The sequence below is a fragment of the Rousettus aegyptiacus genome, unplaced genomic scaffold, assembly GCF_014176215.1.
Source record: "Rousettus aegyptiacus isolate mRouAeg1 unplaced genomic scaffold, mRouAeg1.p scaffold_m13_p_18, whole genome shotgun sequence".
Taxonomy (NCBI): Eukaryota; Metazoa; Chordata; class Mammalia; order Chiroptera; family Pteropodidae; genus Rousettus; species Rousettus aegyptiacus.
The window spans coordinates 18,582,624-18,603,391 of record NW_023416293.1 but is presented as its reverse complement, the minus strand read 5'-3'; the positions used below and the strand labels follow the sequence as shown (position 1 = coordinate 18,603,391).

The 20,768-nt window shown below is 47.8% G+C and overlaps 1 protein-coding gene across 2 annotated transcripts in view; it reads right to left on the bottom strand.

Annotated features, from left to right (window-relative positions):
- Nucleotides 1-8,941, bottom strand: part of ACTN2 (actinin alpha 2) — a 63,217-nt gene extending 54,276 nt beyond the window's left edge. Inside the window, exon 1 of one of the 2 annotated variants that reach the window (XM_016163424.2) lies at nucleotides 8,727-8,941. In XM_016163424.2, coding sequence (XP_016018910.1) covers nucleotides 8,727-8,852 — 126 coding nt within the window. In that variant the 5' untranslated portion in view covers nucleotides 8,853-8,941. The remainder of the gene's footprint in view (nucleotides 1-8,726) is intronic. The other variant, XM_016163423.2, reaches the window with a different exon arrangement.
- Nucleotides 8,942-20,768: the final 11,827 nt, after the last annotated feature.

Genomic DNA, 20,768 nt, shown 5'->3' with positions numbered 1-20,768 from the left:
CAGGAGCCTCTGTGTGAGCTCACCGTGCAGCCCAGGAGCCTCTGTGTGAGCTCACCGTGCAGCCCAGGAGCCTCTGTGTGAGCTCACCGTGCAGCCCAGGAGCCTCTGTGTGAGCTCACCTTGCAGCCCAGGAGCCTCTGTGTGAGCTCACCGTGCAGCCCAGGAGCCTCTGTGTGAGCTCACCGTGCAGCCCAGGAGCCTCTCTGTGAGCTCACCTTGCTGCTCCAGGAGCCTCTGTGTGAGCTCACCTTGCTGCTCCAGGAGCCTCTGTGTGAGCTCACCGTGCAGCCCAGGAGCCTCTGTGTGAGCTCACCTTGCTGCTCCAGGAGCCTCTGTGTGAGCTCACCGTGCAGCCCAGGAGCCTCTGTGTGAGCTCACCTTGCTGCTCCAGGAGCCTCTGTGTGAGCTCACCGTGCAGCCCAGGAGCCTCTGTGTGAGCTCACCGTGCAGCCCAGGAGCCTCTGTGTGAGCTCACCGTGCAGCCCAGGAGCCTCTGTGTGAGCTCACCTTGCAGCTCAGCGCCGCCCAGGTGCATCTTCCCACACTTCCTCTCCCCAGGGTTTCAGCCACTGCCTATGAACAGATCACACCTCTACCTGAACCTCTCTAGCCTTGCCCTTTCTTTCTCCTTGAGCTAAACCTCATATTTTAACTTCTCTAGAACCCAACTCTCCCTTACTTTCACAAATGAATGTGAAAGGCCTTAGAGATAAGGCGAGAAATGGTTGGAACTCAGTTTTCTGGCCTGGCCACTGTGGAGTCGGTCAAGGGCCCTGAGGACAGAGGACGACAGCGGTAGCACGGTTTTGTTAGGCTGAACCTTAAGAAACTGCAATTTTTGGAGGTCAAAATGGTCATATCAAAATTTCACGTGGTTCAACCTAATACATAAGAAGTATCTCATATTCCTAATATAAAGCAGTGACATCACTTACCCTCTAAATAATTATTTTCACATCTTGTTCGACTATGATAAAGACTTCTTAGGACTTTAGAGGCTAGGATTTCTTGATTTGGCTATCACGATTATAATCGTCTATATAAGACTCGATCACAGCTCCATATTAAATACTGTCCTTGTTCCCACCAAACAATCTCATTCACCTACTTGTCCATTTGGTCCTCACAGTCACTAAAAAAAAATCACTAAAAGATGAGTTTTTTCCCCCAAGATAGATGCCCTTTCAAAGAGAAAGCTCCTACAATAAGAGTCTACCTCTGGCGTACGTCATTTCTGACTGTGACTAGCATATTTACCCCCTAGCAAAAACACACAGACGTGCCCGGGAGGGCAGAGCCCTGTCCTCCGCTGCGTCGCGGACCTGGCTCCGGACCTGGCCCGCAGTCACCGACACCGCTCAGGCCGGCTCAGCCCAGCACCGCCCACTCCTCAGAACCGCCCATGCCCGGCTCCTATGCCCCAGCCACACTCCTCCGAAGCCCGGGGCATCTTCCCAAAAATCTGTTCCATTGGGTTTTATATACAAACACATAAAACTAAGATTGATAATTATCTGAAACATTAAGGAATCGGAATTTTCTTTATTAAGTGGGTAAAAGGTTTCAATCGAGAAAAAAGTCATTTCAATCAAATTTAGATTACCAGAACTTGGTTCATTAACATGGTGACGCATTTTATTATAATTTAAACAAATCTGAGTGTATGATTTTTTTATTCCAAAATCTCTAAATTCCAAATTATTATTATTTTTTTAATTAGCAGCTTTAGAATGAGAATTAGATCAGACAACTTAATCATTTTGGGAACTTGAGAAGATACTTTAAGAAAACATTTTTAAAAAGCATTAAACAACGAGCATGAGTTGGAATTAATGTATTTATAGCTCAAGGAGTTATAAAGATAGCAAATAGATTTTTAATTGTTAAATTTAAAATTTTTAAATTGCACTAAGTTCTTTTCAAAAATGACTCATAATTCCTTCATTCCACAAACGTGAGCGCAGACTGTGAGCAGGCCCAGTGCGGGCCCAGCCCTGTCCTCGGCCCTCAGGGGACACCAGGACAGCGCCAGGGGCCCCAGCCCAGAGGGCGGGCCTTCCGGAGGCGGGCCCGAGTGGGAGGAGCTCCAGGACGGTGGGCCTAGGGCAGGCTAGGGGGGCCCCTGGCAGGGCGGGCAGGGAAAGCCCCTGCAGGAGGAGGACTAGCAGGCAGAGGCTGTCGCGGGCCTGGCCTCGCCAGGGGTCTGAACTCTCTCCTGACGGCAACGGCAGCCACGAAGGAAGCTGAGGCAGAAAATGTCGCGGCCAGGCGTGGGGTTTATAAAGATCACCGCTGCCAGCATCATGGAGAGAAGTCTGCAGACCAGCATGATCTGTGACGGGTGACAAAGCCAGAGGCCACCACCCTAATCCAGGCAGGAAATGCAGAAAGCCTAAGGCCTCAGAGCACATAAGGGAAGAAGGGGCGGGGTCCAGAGGACTTTGGGAAGTGGGCTCCCCGGGAGCTGGGAGAGGAGGCTTCCAGGACGGCACCCAGGTTCCCGGCTTACGTGCCAGCCGGGGAGCCATCCCCATTCACCAGGACAGGGGGCCGCACGAGGGACACTTAGGAACCTCCTCTCCTCTCTGTCACCGGCCTGGTTGCACCCGGGGTCCCCCGTGCTGCCCACTGACTTCCGTCTCTAGAACTCGCCTGTGAGCTCCTCGAGACCCAGGGTGCTGCCAACGCACGTCTGTCCCGGGCTGCCAGCAGCACCATGACAGACGTCTGCCCCACAAACGAGGAACGGTCGGTCACGTTGCGCTCCCTTCATATTTTGCTCTCCAATGGGTAAAAACACCTAGTTTCTGATCTAGAAAGTTGGGGGGAGGGGAGGAGGTGTATGTGCGTGTGCCCAGACAGATAGGTGCAGAAAGACCCATCTCTTGCCCTCAAGATTTTCCTTGCTTTGAGATTCGTGGAGCACAGGAGTCAGCTCGCCCTGCCCTCCTCTCTACTTTCTGCTCTTTCTGGAAGAATCAGCACCGTTCCCTGGGAAACGGTGGTACAGTTCCGCCCGTCCTCCAACGTGTTCCGTGTCAGCTCCTCTGCTCATCACGGCAGCTCCCGCCCACACGAGAACCCCGCTGCTGTGGGTGTCTCCCAGCTGCGGGCACTGGCTGCAGCGGCTTCTGACAGGTTCCGAAGGGGTGTTAACTCAGTTTCCAGCGCGAGGTCACATTCCGCCTCCCACAATCACATCTTACTTGGGGGTCCAGTTTCTTCCTCGGTGAATGCGGCTGAAGGGGAAGGACGGCCCCCAGGACACAGTGCCTAAGAGAGGACGACCAAGGCGACTTTCTGACCTAGAACTCTGCTCCTGTGATTGTCCACAGCAAACCGAGGGCACAGCTAGAACCACAGTCCCTCTGGGACACCTGCTTCTCGGGGCTCATACTAGATCCTGCCTTTACCTGCTTGTCCGTCAGCAACTTCCTCTGGACCTCAAAGGCTGCCCGGGACCCCTAGCCCTCCTCCGCGCGATGGCCACACAGACACGCACGCCCTCAGCGCTGCAGCTCATGCGCCTGCACTTGGTAACGCATCCTGTCATGTTTAGCTTTGCATCCAGACACCACCTCCCGGTGGATAAACAAACAGCCTCTCCCGGGTAGCTGTTTGTTGTTTGACATACCACTGTCTTGAGCTTTAGGTCCAGGCGCTCTCACGATGGGATCATGTCTGCTTAACTGGACTCATACCACAGCCTCCTCTGGAGCACCATGGGCTCATTTAGTACTTCTTGAAATCCCCCCTAATCACCCTCAAATTGATGCCTTCCTCACCATTGCCTCTATTAGCCCCCTCGCTCTAACCCGTCTGTCGGCGGCCCACTGGGACCTACTCTGCAAACAGGACACTATCGTAAGCATGGCTCTCCACCCCCCAGGCCCCCACCCTCCAGCCCCCAGCTCAACGCCCGCAGAGCTCTTCACTGCCTGGAGAATGAAGCCCACGCCAGCCGGCATCCCAGGCCTCCGCAGCCTGGCCCAGTTCCTACCCCATCTTCTCCCCAAACTTGAAGCTGCATCGTCAGCTTTGGAGAAGCCTGTCTCCTCCTCGCACCCCCTCCAACACGTCGTGGGCAGCAGCCACGACCAAGAGCACGGAGCCAGCGTCGGGAGCCCAAATCCCGGCCTGCGCACCGCGCTTTGTCCTCGGGCACTCGCGCCTCCGAGCTGGTCCCCTCGTCTCTTTATCAGAGTCTGGGTGAGGGGTCTCGTGAAATAATGGATGTGAGGGTGCTTTGATGGCGTTAAAGGGTAAATAAACACTTATACTGTGACCTCACACTTGCCACTCCTCCCCCCAAAAAACTCACAACAGGCTGCTCATTCTGTCTCTCTAGCCAGAAATGCTAGAGAAATTCTCTCGCCTCTCCACTCAGCTAATATTGAATTATTACTCAAAGTTAGGCCCACCCCATGCTCTACACTCAGAAAGCTGTTATATTATTATTCTCATTATTCTTACCCACAATGACTTTCCTTATTTGACCTCTTGCAATTTTTGCTCTCTATAGAACAAGCATCTACAACTTAATATAAAACAATGTCTTATGTTCTAAGTGTTTGAGTGTGTAAATCCTGTATTCAAAAGTAAAGCAGGGGAGAGAGGTAATGGGACATTATTATTTATGGGCACAGACTTTCGGTTTGGGATGACGGAAAAGTTCTGGAGATGGATGATGGTGATGGTCACACAACAATGTGACTGTATTAATGTCACTGAATTTGCACCTAAAAATGGTTAAAATGGTACATTTTATGCTGTGTATTTTACCACAATAAAAAAAGGATAGAGTCACAAAGGAACGAACCTTGTGCTTCACCCGTCCTCACAAGTCCAAGCACAATGACCACTGTCAGCCACCCGGGAAAGTTAACTCGATTCGCCGCACAGAAAAAACATACTGAACATCTACTGGCTCCTTCACAGTGTACGGAGCCATTGCATTAACCTTTCGTCCTGCAAAACCCTGTGAGGCACCATTTATCTGTGTTTCCTACATGAAGACATGAAAACTCAAAAGGTTTAGTGACTTGATTATGCTCGGAGAGCACCAGGCTGAGCTGAGTCATCCGGGTCTCACAAATCTGAGAAATTTCGTAAGCTTTTCATTAATTGTTCACCTTGGAATAATTAGTGCCTTTTCTCCTGGGGAATATTCACACAAGGGCATACTTAGTTGTGCAGGCAGAAGGGCCTCCACCTTGACCCTTAAGCAGCAGCTGCTCCGGGAGCCCTCACGGGGGCCACTGTGGAGTTCCCGGCTCGCTGCTTAATCCCCCACCCCGCGAGCACCTGCTCCCGCACTTGTGTCCTTCCGCGTGCCCGACCCCACATGGCGACATTTTAGCCGGGGCGACAGGACCGACAGGAGGTGCTCCAAGGTGAATGGTAAACCAGTCCATCTAAATTGTGAATCTACAGAACCTGAATTTCTTTAGGACTGATTAAAACCCACAGAACTCTGAATGTGGCACTAACGAACGGCTCTTAGGCTTCCGACGGCAGGCACAGCCAGTTATCCATCATCTACCCGCACACAGGCTAAGGACGCAAGGCCGCTTTACGCATAGAAACACCCAGGCCGTTTCCTTAAAAGGCCTGTGCCAGCCTCCGGGAGCAGAGGACAGTGCCCTGTGCTTGGGGAGATAGCACACATACTCAGCATTGCTGTCCTGACAAGTCACCTCCTGATTAGGCTTCAGCAGAATTAGCGCTGAATGTGTTCCTTGGTTCCAGGACAAGCTCGCCAAAGCTCTAGAAGTTTCAAAAGTCCCACAAAAAGAGCCTAATTTACATGAAGACGAATATTCCTACACATGTTTAAGAAGCAGGCCTGAGAGGAATGACCGTGCTGGAAAATGTCCGCCTTCTCATAACAAAGCCAACATTTTCTGTTTGGAAAAAGCACTACACCTCAAAAAATTAAAAACAGAATTGCCACATGATCCAGAAATTTCACTTCTGGGTATAAAAACCACAAAAAGTTGGAAGCAGGATCATGAAGAGATATTTGTACACCCATGTTCATAGCAGCATTATTCACAATAGCCAAGAGGTAGAAGCAACCCAGGTGTCCACCAACGGATGAATGGATAAACGGAGTGTGGTCAGCCCGCACAATGGGACACCAGCCCTCAAAAGGAAGGGCGTTCTGACACGGGCTATAACGTGGATGAACTTCGAAAACATCATGCTCAGTAACGTAAGCCAGTCATCAAAGGACAAACACTGTACTAATCCACTTATATGAGGCATCTAAAGGAGTCAAATCCACAGAGATCGAAAGTACGATGGTGGTTGCCAGGGCCGGGGAAGGAGAACGGGAAGCTACTGTTTAATGAGTACGGAGGTGAGTTTTTGCAAGATGAAGAGAGTTCTAGAGATGATTGCACAACACTATGAATATTCTTAACACTACTGAACAGTACACATGAAGATGAGTAAGACAGTAAGTTGTATAAGAATTTACCACAATAAAAAAAAAAAAAAACCTAACAAAAAGCACTACACTCCTATTAAGTCCTTCTGTAGTGAGGGTTACCGCAGCCCATCAGACTCTCTCAGCTGCGGATATAATTAGGCGCTGCGTCCCTTATAACGCTGTAGACGTCACTGAGTGTTACCAGCATCTGTTGACAGGTCTCATACCCAGCATATCACTGAAATGGCAAGTGTGGAGAAGGTGGCCCACAATAGAAACAATGGCATTTATCCTCATCCTGTTCCAACTGCTTGTCTCACAGGACATAAATAGAGGCCACCGCAAGGCTGCACTGAGCTCACAGTTCAATATTATTTTACCGACCCGAGTACTTCTGCACCAAAAGTAAAAAGAGAGTATCTGCTGGAGCTGGTCAGCTCTGTGACTAACGTTGTGTCTGTCTGTTTCCCTCGATGTATACAACAAACATTCTAGCCTAAGAAAAAAATACTCACTTTAAACTTTTCAGCATTATCTTGAACTGGGATCAAGAAGTATATCCAAAAAAAAAAAATAAATAAGTGTATCCATTTTTTAAAAATAATATACATCAAGCACTATAGAATTACGGTAATATATAGTTATACAGGAACCACAAATCTAAAAAAATTACAATGCTATTATATTCAAAAACATTTTGAATACATTAAAAATTAAACATGGAACAAAACATGTCAGTGTGGTCTTTGGAAACTGACAGGAGCTCTCTCCTGCTCTTGTGCCATACTTTAAAACACTCAACAGAAGTCACCGTGATTAGGTTACTCCAAAATCAATGGGCAGACTACCTAATTCCTTAGCTATTTGACTGTTCTTCATGAGGAAAAAAAAAAAAAGCTATCTTTGAAACAAAGACTTAGGAGAGTTTTTTAATCCATGAAAAATGTAATAATCAAAATTGTGAGAAAAAAATTTTTAAAAAGGAACTGATAAAAATTAGTCACTTTTTCACTTCTTGCTGATTGGTGATATATCAACTAACTAGTCCAGATGACACCTTAATAGTCCTTAGGCCCTGTGTTTCCCTCACAATAAGTCATTTAAAAAATGGTGGAAGCTTTGAAATTTTATTTCCCTTTATAGACTCAATTTCTACTTCCATTCTCTTGTTTGTGAGAAGGTAGTGATGGTGGAAGCATTAGGAAACTAAGGTGGGCAATGAAGTGTAGCTAAATTAGAGCATTAAAATAAGAATATATGCTATACTTAAAGAGAGACGGTAGCCACCAAAGAGAAATCTGGATATAAAAATAATGCTTGGTTACTTGATAATTATCCAAACATGGGACCTCACTCCTTCCAGCTCACATTCGGGGAGAGAAGTACGGGGTGTATGTGCTGCCCACTCATGCAGTAATCACCCACAGCAGCGGCTACACGCAGCACTTCCCATGCCACACATGATCCGCAAAGGTCATCCACTTAAAAGCAGCCCTGAGCCGGGAGCCCACTTTGCCCCCACCACCACCAAATACGGGAAAAGCTCAGGGCACTCGGCTTTGCCGTGACAGGGGTCATCATAAGGCCGGGGAGCAGCTCTGTGCTGGCAGGCCTGATTCAGGCCGGCTCTGTGCCAGTCGAGCAGGAGGTGGGACTGAGCCTCCTGGTGAGCGTCCCTGCTTGTTCCAGCCAAGGGGATCAGGAAGAAGCCCTGAACCGTGGAATGTTCCATTGGGCCCCAGAGAGTGCCAACTAGGATGGCAGGGAACTTTTAGGACTGGCAGAGACCATCATCCTGGGCACTTACCTCAGTGACCCATAAATAGAGTGTGAATAATCATTACTTTATGGGTGAATGTGCGGTGTTCATACAGCAGCCCCTCTAAGGAGCCTGTGACAGTTAAGAAATGGTCTTCGGTTACTGTTTGGGGCGGCCCTGTGGGCACGACGGGCCAGGGGAGTGTACCTCCGCCGCCCAGGTCGCAGACTCAGGAGTCGCCGCTCTCAGAGTCGGGGCTAACACAGGTCAGAGGGGAAACATGTAGCGGGGTTCGCTTTGTACTCTCACGGCACTCACACGCGACGCCCCGCGTCGTGCCTGTCTGCGGACGTGTCCCCTCTTACCCCGCGCGGGGCCGTGAGGACCCGGGACAGCACGCGAGGCGGGACAAGGCGACCCGGGACAGCACGACCGCTCCCGCTCGTCATCGAGGCTGGAGCCCGCGGGGAGGGACACAGACGACGGGCACCCGGGAGGACACAGACCCGCGGGGGGACACGGCGCGCCCCTGACCTTCCTCTGCTGCTTCTCCCAGGCGGGGTCCAGCAGCAGGTCGCGGTCCCATTCCTCCTCCTGGATCATGTACTCGTCCTCATCGTACACGTAGTTGTACTGCACGCCGGGCTCGACCTGGTTCATGGTGCTGGGCGGGCGGGCTCGGACGAAGGACGGCGGCGGACACGCGGAGACGCGGCGGGGCGCAGTGCGGGGCGGGCAGGCGGAGACGCGGCTCCTCGCGGCGGGGACCGGGCGCTGGGTCGCAGGGAAGCACCAGCTCGCGCAGCAGGCGGCTCCGCGCGGCTTTATACCCGCGCCCCGTCACGTGGCCGTGCGTCCCGCCCCGCCCCGCCCAGGCCCCGCCCCCAGTCCCGCCCACATCCCCGGCCGCCCGCCCCGCATCCAGGTTCCCTGCCGAGCGCGGCCCGCGCCGCTCACGCCCTGGGCACGCCCCTGCCCGCCACGCCGCGCCGCGCCCAGCAGCTCCGGGCAGGGAAGCTGGCAGCTCCGGGCAGCTCCTGGTCCAGCTCCTGCCGCTGTCCCAACGCCTCTGGCCGCGAGCTGAGCCCCCACCCTGCCCACTCGGTCCTGCTGGCCCCCGGAGGCTGGCCAGACTCGCGGGCGCTTGGCTGAGTACCAGGGTGGGTGGGTGTGCGTGTGCCAGGAGGGATCCCCCACAACCTGGGTCCCTGACCCACGTTTTCCATATGTCATTTGCATATTTATGTTTTCCATATATTTGCATATATTTATTTAATATCACACACATCACACATACACCCCTAAAAAGTAAAGTTTAAAAGCGACAGAAATCTTTCTTCTTCCTTTCTCCTCCTCACCTGAGGAAATCAAGGCAAGGGACTTGGACCGCCACATTGAAATGTCAGGAACGGAAACTCTCGCCTGCCGGACATAAATTGAAAAGAATGGACAATGGAGGATGAGCAGCCCACTTCATGTTACACAGCATCTCGTCCTGGTGTGTCACACTTAAGCCTTTTCATCCCTACGCTGCTGGCTAGCTCTTCCCTATGAGCTATGCCCTGAAGGAACCGAGACAGGGTCACTTGAGACAAGCAGTTTGAACTTTATTAAGCACCTACTATATCCTCCCCTAGACATTACATAAGGCGCTGGAGATACAGAGGCTTGTGCTTCATGAAGCTTGTGCTGGAATTGAATGAAAGTTGCCCACAGATACTACATGACTTTTTGTGTTTCAAGCTGAAAGTATGCCTGGATTTATCATTGTTCCTCAGAATATTTTTACCTCAGAGCTTTATTGTTTCAAGCTTTCTGCAAAATGACAAATTAGCAAATACATTGCATTAACATTTTTTAAAACATTCACTAGTATGTGACCTCCATGAGGGCAGGGATTTTTGTCTTGTTCACAGCTGTAATCTCCAGCAATTAGAAGTGTGCCTATTTGTTGAAGGAGTAAGTACCTTTGCAAGCAGTGACTAAGTTAATTTGCTTGGACTTCAATTTAAATTTTTAAGTTTATATTTTGGATTAAAAATATACTCTCTGAACAAGTTTATTAGTAAATTTTGACTATTAGAAACGATCATCAATTACAAAATTTGTTAATCTTAAAAATTAACAATGGGAACTTTAGATTCCAAATGAGATGAAATAAAAGGCAACAGGTGTATCGTCTTGCCTGAAACAACTAAAATCTGGGGGGAAAACAAAAGATGTTCAAGACATTGGTAACCAGGCAAAGAAGGATGACGGTCCCTGAGAGGCAGGAAGTAAACAACATGACCACTACAATTACACTGGCGTATGCCTGAGAGATTTCCAAGATGCAGTACAATAAAAGGGAAGCCGGGTATAGCTCAGTGGTCTCCCCAAACTGGGAGTTCAGAGGGGCCAACATGACTAGAATTTGCAAGGCCAATTACAGAACAGGAGAGGAATCCCTGAGGCCATGTGAAGAAGCACCCAAAAGGATTAGAAGGAATGATCTTGGAACTCATAAAGGATCAGAAATACTTCCTGTTTCCATTAGCCAGAGTGAAAAACCTCATAATTCACAGAGCATCAGATAGAGTATTCAGAAGCGGGGGACATTAACCCTAAACTAAGCGATGTATTGGTCCTACCTAAAAAAGCTCAAAATCAAGATCTGAAGTAATCGAACTATTTCCAAGTCACTTAACTGTGCCCTAGAGCAAAGCTCAAAGATATTTCTAGAAATTCATTCAACACTTAGCAAGGTGAAGTTTGTAATTTCTAGCACCTATCAAACATTATCAGGTGTGCAAAGAAACAGGAAGTGTGATCCATAATGAGAATAATCAATCAATCAGAACTGGTCCAAAACTGACACATGATGGAGTTAGCAGAAAAGAACATGAAAAGTAATTATTACTGTATTCCATATTTCAAGAAGCTAGAGGAAAGATTGAGCAGGCTAAGTTGAACCATGGAAGTTATTTTCTTAAAAACCCAAATTGAATATCTAGAGATAAAAAGTACAACATCTGAGATTAAAAATAAACCGAATGGGCTTAACTACAGTGTAGACATTGCATAAGAAAAAGTGGGTGAACTTAAAGACATAGCAGTAAAAACGACCCAGTATGACACAGGAAAAAAAAAAAAAAAAGACTAGAAAATAAAGTGTCAGTGAGCTGTGGGAAAACTTTAGACAGCCTAAGATCAGTGTAATTGGAGTCCTTGAAGTGGCAGCATAGGAAAAATAGAAAAAAATTTTTTGAAAGAATAATGGCTAAAGTTAAGATGTAAGTAGAAGTGAAAAGACTTCTATTTCTGGCCAAGGTGGGGTGTGGGGGCTGGGATCGCCTTCTCTTCTGAAACAACTGAAGAAAAAAAAGGCAAAGCATATGAAAGAATGATTTTCAATACACTGGACATCAAGCAACAAAGGACAGGAATCCTAAGAGATGGAAATGTGTGAGGAGAGTCCTACGACTGCCTTAGTTTCCAGCCTCAAGAGAACCTGCGGGCCAGAGCACGGAGGTCAAGTCAGGAGGCCTCGCTGAGCTGAGAGGAAGCGGAGTCAGGGAAAAGAGGCAGCTGGTGTTCGCAGGGCAGCTGTGTGTGGGAAGAGGGCCCGCAGAGATTGGTCTCCGGAGGTCTTCAGAGCATCCCAACTGAGCATTTAGTGGAGAGCTGCTCTGAGCATGCCCGTGAGGAAGCTCCCCAAGTCCAAGGAAGGCCATCTGAAGGAATGAGAGGGAGGAGTGAACGGCATTCACACCAGGCCAAGTGGATGCCTGCTCCATCCACAGGGCTGTAAAAACTCACAACTCACAGAGCACTCAGTAGGGTGCTTGGCAAGGTCTCGGCAGTCGATCTTACCTTGCAGCTTGGGATGCCCATTACACCTGGCACAAAAAATCAGTACTTAGTAGGTGCCCATAATTAAAATAAATAAATAAATAACTATAACTAACATTTATTGAACACTTAATTTGTGCCAGGCATGATAGAGAATGTTTTGAATGCTACCTAATCTAATCTCACAAAACCCTTATGTGTAAAGTAAGTATGATCCTTCCCATTCACACAGGACAAGACTGTGGTTTGGAGAGATTGTGTAACCTCACCATGGCCATATGACATAGTTGGTAAAGCCAGAACTTGAACCCAGGACTGCCATTAACCACAGCTAGCAAATTAGGGGGCCTGGTTGAGATCAACTCATTAGTGACCGAGCTGCAGTTAGAGGTCAAGCGTCCCTTTCCGCCAGCTCTTCTTTAAGACTTCAGTTCACCTGCCTAAGATCTCACTCAGCCACCGTCTCACCTCAAGCTAGTGAAAAATTCCATGGCTCAGGATTCAGTCTCTCTCTGTGCCACCAGATGCCCTCGACACACCTTGGTGGCTTGCTTCCCTCTGGCTCCCTCCTTCCGTTGTGTTGATATTCAAGCCATCCTGTCGTCTCGTCCTGGGACCTCCAAGTCTCCTTTCCAGTCTCCACTGCGCTGGAATCACACAGTTCTTGTTCACAAAAGAAACTTAAACTTTAAGGACTATTGATTGTTTAAGGAATAGTAACTAATATTGTTCTTTCTTTTTCTGAATGCACATATTTAGGCCATTTTGATACACATTAATGACTTTTAGATTCATAGAAATGTAAGAGCTATTACACATTATCTACTCCAACTCCTACCCAAGATAGGAATCAATAGAAAACACCATTTAAAAGTTTTTCTGAAAAAACCTTTTTGCTTCCTTGATTTCTAGACATATGATACAGCTGGTATGGCCCCGAAAATAATTTTCCAGTCCCCAAAGCCTCACTACCTCAAAAGTTAATCATCTCGAGGTCAATTTACTGAAAATCTTAAGTTTCAGAGCTCCTCACTTGCATGGCCCTTTCCAAGACTTTGTACCGAATTTAGAATGCATAGCTTCATATTATTTTTTCTTAAATAAGGCCCAGCAAATTGAGTAATCCACAGGACAGGCCCCGCAACTCATCCTGTTTTTGGAAAAAGAAGTGATGTAACTTCTACCCATTAGTTGTCCCATCTGTCTTCTGGAGGAGACGTCTAATCTGATTCCACATGGTCGCCTTCCAAATATTTTAAGACAACAATACACAGCGAGTTCTTTTCTGCTATCTCATGACGCTTGTTTTCCAGATTCTTCACCATATGGCATCTATTAAGGGCTGTGTATGTGATAAGCACTGTGGCGGTCACGTTACATGAATTATCTCCTGAGAGGGGGGAGCTGATTCTCATTTTACAAATGGGGAAACTGAGACTTGAAGAGGTTACGTAACCCATCCAAGTGGACTGTTACAAACCCATATGTCAGACAGGAATGTCATATTACTTTACTTTTATTTTCTGGACAGAAAATGTGATTTCAATGCCACCATTTTGTAAAGGATTTGTTGCTACCTATCAAAAATCATAAATGGACCCTTTGACCCATAAATTCCATTTTTTAAATCTACCCTACAGATATGGACAAATGTCCACGTGGAGGGGGCTGATGAAAGAAGTCATGGAACATCTCCAAGTTTTTATGTCGTGATTTAGAAATGAAAAGCAAGTTGCAAAAGTGATTTCTTTTGTGGAAGCAAATTACATATGCCTCTAAAATGTTTGTATTTAAAAGAAAACACCCCGAACCGTTCATAACAGCGAACCATGGGGAATGGAAGGGCGGAAGGACGGGGGAACTTCAACTATTCATTTCGTACAGTTTTGTACTGTTCGTTTTTTACAGTGAGTACATGTTGCATTTATAATAAATTATAGCCTCTATTACCCCAGGGGCGTTCTTGCCAGCTCTAGAATAATACGTCATCAAGACCTGAAATCTCATCTATTAATCCAGTTTAGCTTCCTATTTGACTTTTTCTCTACCTACGGTTGGCTTTGACTGGACTTGCCCTCAGGTAGGCCACCTCGATTCGCACAGAACCGGAAAGCAGCTGGGTAAATAGCAAGAGATAAAATTAAGTTTCATTATGGTTACTTGTTGTTAAAACAACATAAAATCCTTGGCATTTTCAAGGCTCATTCATGCATCAGCCCACCTTCTTTCCTGTTGAAGATGTTTACGGTTTTTCTGAGTTGCCAGGAGGTTCAGAGTCCCTTAGGAAAGTGACAAGGGACAGGTGGGTGGCGAGCTGCTGTTCCGCAGTGCTTGAGGGTGTTTCAATTTGTTTGTTTGTTATAAATGTACATTTATAAATGTAATACTCTAACCCTACAAACAATGTTGACAGATTCTTGTGAATGCTTTCAGAATTTTTATATGCATATTCACACATACATAAATATTACTTTAAAAAACTTAGGACTAAACTATATAACTATTACGCAACCTCCTTTTCTTAATGTAGCTTCGTATCTTGGATGTCTTTCTGTATCACTGCATGCAAGTCATTCTTCCTAAAAGCAGCATTTTCTCAGTAATGCGGATTTAACTTCTCGACCATCAGTCTTTGTGTTGGGAGAGGGAGGTAGTGGGGGAGAAGTGGCTGGAGGAGGGGTGGAGAGGGTATGGATGTGCATCCTCCCGAATTTTCAGGAGGCGAGGAATATTGGAAGTCCATCTGCTCAAAAACGATGTCCCACATAGCCCGCTAACTGGAGAGCCACTGGGATTGATAGACAGCTCATTTAGGATTGGATGTTGGTTCTGCAGGTTACGCTCTCATCACAGCCCAGCAAACCACTGGGCAGCCACCGCCCATCTCAGGCACTCCTGGAGGTCACCTGCCATCTGCCCAGCCCCCCAGGGTCCAGTCTCAGGGTCCTTACTCCTCCACACTCTGGCTGTTTCTTCTATCTCTTGGTATCTGCCTCAGTCCTTTGTTCCTGTTCTGGACGCCCATCCTTCCGTCTGACTCTCCCGTCCCTATTGTCTATTTTGGCAAACTTCAGTCTCCAGGGAAGAGACCCTCTTCCTGCTAGAACTGCCCTCTAGGTTCCACTCAAGCCAGATCAGCCTGGGAGAGCATTCTCGATCGAATACCTGGGAGAGGTGGAGTCGAATACAGGGTTATGTGTGCCATTCACGAACATCCATTCGAGCCAGTTCTTTTACTTGGGCAATGTCTGAGATGGTGAATTTGAGTTTAGGTTCTAGGTAGTGAGATTTAATTTGGTCTTTTGGAAAACGAGAACACCGGGTGGGCGGGATGAAGGGTGTTAGATGCTAAAGAACAGAGCACAGTGCCAGACGAGAGGAGGAAGTGAGGGAGGTCGGCGAAGGCTTTTACACGCCTCCTAATCTTGACTGGAACTTGGGTGGTGGCTGGAACCATTCCTTAACAATTTCTTTCACGTCATTGGCATATGTATGATTCCTTCGGGCGTTAGTGCCTGAATTCTGGATGTCAGAACTAGATAGAGTTGCTAATAATAATATTGACCACTTGTTGAGGGCGAGCGATCACCAGGTGTGAGCTGTGTGTCGCTGATGTTAGATCTCATTATCCCCAGAACCTAGAACAGCATCTGGCACATAGGAGGCCATTTTAAAAGACGATTATCAGGTCAATGAGTAGTAATGCAGCTCACAATTAATAAGGGCCTCTGTCAGGAGTCAAACATAGATCTGATTCTACACTTCTTAGCCACTGTGTTAGACTGCTGCTCTCAAAGGCAGACATTTTGGTCTGTCTCATTTTAACTGGTTGGCTCTGATCCCGGCCAGTCAAATATCCACTGATGTAATTCTTTAATTTAGTCTAGTGATTCTCCCCACGAGAGCATAAGGAAACCCAATGCAAAAGAATTTAGGGGAAAGTAGGTTCAACTCTTGTTCTTGAATGGCCACTTCCCTGAGCCACCTCAATTTAGGAATATTCCATGTAGCAAGAGAGGAATTTCTAGAATTTTCTCTGGATCAGGTCTGGGTCAGCCAAACAATTTGGACCAAGCAGGTCAAACAGGTCACTTTCTTCATTCAGCAGATAGGTTTGAGCATGTTATAAGTACCAGAGACCACAGTCTTGCTGGTAGGACAAAGAATAAAATAAATTGGTTCCACTTTCAAGGAGCTCACAGGCCAAACGGGAGAGGATAACACAAACGAAGGGCTGGGTACAGTCCTTTAACTGCTGTCCTGGAACTCTGGGCGGAGGCGCGGGGCACAGGTAAGCAGGACTCAGGACTGAGCAGGGACAACCTGGATGTGCACTCAGATGTGAAAACTGAGCTTTCCAAGTGACAGCAGAGATTTTCTAACTCAGGTGTTTTATTTCCCACTTGTTTGGAACTCTAGCTCAGAGCGGGAGCGAAAGCTGCCTGAGGTCTCGTGACGCGCAGGTCCAGACCCGGCTCCACCTGGCGCCGATGCGGTTCTCCGCGCCCCGCCCCCCACTCTGCCTTTCCTTTGCTTGCACAAATTGCTGTGCCCCTGCCACTCAGAGTGGCCGGTCTGCAGACCTGCAGCGGCCTCTCGGGGCTCGTGGTCCAGCAGAGCTCTGGGCAGGGCTAGACCTCATGAATCAGAATCTGCTTTTTAATAAGACCCGCCCCTGGCTGGTATCCACATAAAGTTTTAGAAGCACGGTGGGTTAAACACTCAGAGTATTGATCATAAACCTTTTAATTCTGTAAACTAGATAATGTGCATAAGCTTTAAAAACAATACACTGGAGGCATGTACAAAGGAATTACTTATTGTAATGTATTCACATCTCACATTGAATTTCCATCCAAGGTCTAGTGGTATCACTTATTACTTGTGTGATGCTGGACAAATTATTCTCCAAGCTTCAGCTTCCCACCTGTGAAATGTGAGCAATTTCTACCTTGCATACTTCACCAGGGGTACTATGAAGAATAAAGGAAATAATTTATGCAAAAGAACTTTGCAAGTGTTTAATATCACCAGAGAAGCAATTCTTTGAGACGTCGATAGGATGGATTTTGTTTACAGAAGGATAATTACCTACATGGTGAGGTTTATGAGGTGCTGGGAAGGCCTTTTCTGATAAGGTCTATGGATTGAAAGAAGTTCAGTGAAGTAAATCAATTAAAAGACTGGATGAAATAATGTTAAACATCTTTGTAAATACATCGATGAGCTGCCAATAAAGTAAGACATGTCCAGAAGGCCAGGAGCTGAGAGAAGCATTACAAGCGTCTAAAGCCAAATTTCATCCTGAGCACACTTCCTAAATAAAGAAGAGTGTGGGATTTCGTGGGCACGCAGTATACCAAGCCCAGGAGACTGAGGCGAGGACGTGCTCAGCAGAGAAAGTCTAACACGGGGCTCTTCCTCGAGGAGCTGAAGCTCTGAAGGGCCGTGCCATCAGCGAGTGGTGTACACAACAAAAGATGGCCTGTCTTAAATCTTGGTGTTGAGCGAAAGGGGAAAAAATTCGTCCCTAAGAATTTCTAAATATAAGCTGGCTCTCACATGTATATGGACTTATAGCCCCAAATCATGCTTCTAAAAATCTCAAACCAAGAGTTTACTTTAAAATGGTCATGGGTAAAATTGATGAACTTGAAGACTTAGCAAGAAATCGTTAAAATTTTAAATAATAAAAAAAAGAAACAAATCAGTGAGTGGTGGGAAATCCGGTGACATACAGTACAAGTAACAAGAATCCCTGGGAAAGGGCGGTGCAGGGAGGAACAGAGGAAATATTCGGAGGCGTAATGGTCGAAAGCTTCCCAGATTTGATGAAAACTATGAACTCATAGACCCAAGACGCTCAGTGAACCTGCTGCACAAGAAACATGAAGAAAACCACATCAAATTGCTCAGAATCAATGATAAAGAGAAAATCTTAAAAGCAGCCAGAGGATAAAAGCCACGTTGTGCACAGAGGGGGAAAAAAGGCAAGTTACAAACAGGTCGGGATTATGGCAGATTTCTCCTTGGAAGCGCCACAAGGCAAAGACAGGGGGAGACTTCTGAGAGTCTGCCCAGGCCGCTGCGAGCTTAGAGTTCTACTCCCAGGGGCAGTGCAGTTCGGGGTGAAGGTGCGCACTTTTTCAGACTCACAAAAGCTGAAGGAGTTTATCGCCAACAGGTAGGGTTAAGAGAAATCCTTCCAGCTGAAGGAAGATGACAGCGGGTGGGCTTAGCCAGTCCGACAGGTGCGCAGTGGGGTCTCTTTTTAATTTGCAATTCCCCGATGATACACGATATAGAGCATCTTTTCATATGCTTGTTTGCTATCTGTAGATCTCCCTTCTCGAGGTGTCTGTTCAGATCTTTTGTCTGTTTTTAATTTGGGTTGTTCTCTTATTGTTGAATTTCAAGGGTTCTTGGTATGTCGTGGACACCGGCCCTTTATCAGTCATGTGTTTGCAAATACGTTCTCCCAGCCTGTAGCCTGTGTTCTCATTCTCTTAATAGAATCTTTCACAGAGCAAAAGTTTCTTTGTTTAACTTTAATGAAGTCCAACATCATTTCCCACCCCCCCCCCCTACAGATTGTCCTTGGACAATGTGTTTTAAAGCTCATCGCCAAACCCAAGCTCACCTAGATTTTCTCTATGTTATTTTCTAGGAGTTTTACACTTTTGAATTTTACATTTAGGTCTATGGTACATTCTGTTTTATCCTTTGATTAATACTCTCCACAATTTCCCATTTTAATTACTGCGTTGGTGACTATATTCCATTTGGCACTTTTAATTACACTCTGAAAATTAGCTTTTCCTCTAGTCCACTATGTTTTCCTGCTTCCTTTTCATAGGTATTTCTACAATAATCCTTTTATAACATCTGTATTGTTTTGTTCTTTAATTATGAGCATATTATGCAATTAGTACATTATCAAAGATTCCTCATTTACAAATGGGAATAATTCAGTCCTTAAAAGATGCTCACTCAGTATATATGTAACACAATACATGTCACCCACCCCAAGGGCAACGGCACAGAGGAAAAGCAGACTCGTAAAGAGTCCCTAACACGGAACATTCCAGGAAAGCGTGGTGTTCTAAACGGGCTGGAGCTGGCGATGAGGCCGCGCTCACCCTTTGCGGCCTAACGGGCCTGGTGACAGGTGGAGAAACTACAAATAGCCTTGGCCTCAATGGAAAAAATGATAAGGCGGGGCCCAGGCTTTCCAAGTGACTTAATGGCAGGAATGCCGGGCCAGGCCTGAGGATACAGAGTGTGTGTTACAGGCCCCACGGAGGACCTGGGAGCGCCCAGGGCTTGGCCGCCTGGGCGGGGACGGGAGACCACAGGCTGGGTTGGTGGTGGTGCCGAGACCTCCACGTCCCCACGGTGTGTGTCACAGGGACGAGCTTCTCACAAGCGCACAGCGCGGCATCTGAGCTGTCGTCACGCCGACTGAGCCACTTCGAGCTGCACGCTTCCTGGGACGGGCGGGGTGGGCTGGTTCTCCGGGGGGTTTCGATGCTGCCCAGCTCGCCTGTCGGCCATGTCGAGTCACCTGGAGGCCCAGCGCCAGGAGCTCTAGGAGCTCTGGGTTTTAATCCCTGCGCCACTTGTCAACTCACTGAACACTTTTGATTTCCTCATCTTTAAAACTGGGATATGAGCTGGCTTTGCTGGGAAGGTGACTGTGAGTAATTAACTGATGAAACAGGCCATTTGGTGCTCTGTAAATTCCCCCGGGGATGAGTGGAGAGTCGGCAGGAACTCTAGACCTCTCCCTGCTTTGGGCTGCCCTGAGAGTCCTCACGCCGCGAGGCGGGTAGGCCACCTGACCCTGAGGTAGCTTCTGTTCTGAAACCTGTTAATTAGTCATCGCGACCCCTTAATGGCCACGGTTCTCATGCTTGAGCAGGAGGCAGAATCACCTGGAGGGCTGGTCAGAGCACAGGTGGCCCCAGACTGGGCGTTTCTACCAGGTTTCCTGATGGCTTTGATGCTGCTGCCCAGGGGACCTCACGCCTGAGAAACGAGCTTGTGGCCGCTGAGGAAACTGGCCCAGAGAGAGCTCGGTGAAGAAAGCTCATGTGTCATCCGGGCCGCTCAGGGCCACCAGCCTGCAGCCCCACAAGCCTCCCGCCTCCCCTCAGAGGGGCTCACCTCAGTCCAATGCCGCCGTCACCAGCCGCCTGAAACTCTTCGCTTTTGAACGAGAGGCTCCGCGTTTTCACTTTTCGTTGAGCCTTGCAAATTATGTAGCTGGTCCTGTTCATAGTTTTGGTTTTACAAATAAACTTTGGGCGAATGAACAAATGTCATTTTGGAAAGACACTTTAAAAACTACTAAGACCTTTAAACTGCTTCTACCCCAAAGAAACGGGCTCATTTAGAAATCGTTCTTCTAGTTAAACAGGCGGTTCTTCCATCAGCTGATCCCCGCAGGGAAGCTGGTGCATGGGCGGGAGACGGTGGTCCCTTCTCATCCTTCCCTTCCTTGCTCCCTGCCCGGCTCGCCCCACCTCAAGGCCCTGGCAGGAAGGTCCAGATTTCAAAAGATGACCACCTCCAGGGAGAAAGCAGTATCAGTGCATAAATGTGCATATTTTCAAGGCCAGAGGACCAGCCTTCCCCTCTGACCAAGCTGCCGAGGTCTTGCCCCAGAGAGGAGCAGCCGGTGAGGCAGGCAGGGCCCTGGCCCGCGAGCACAGCCCGAGCGAGGCCAGCTGCAGGCCGAGCCGG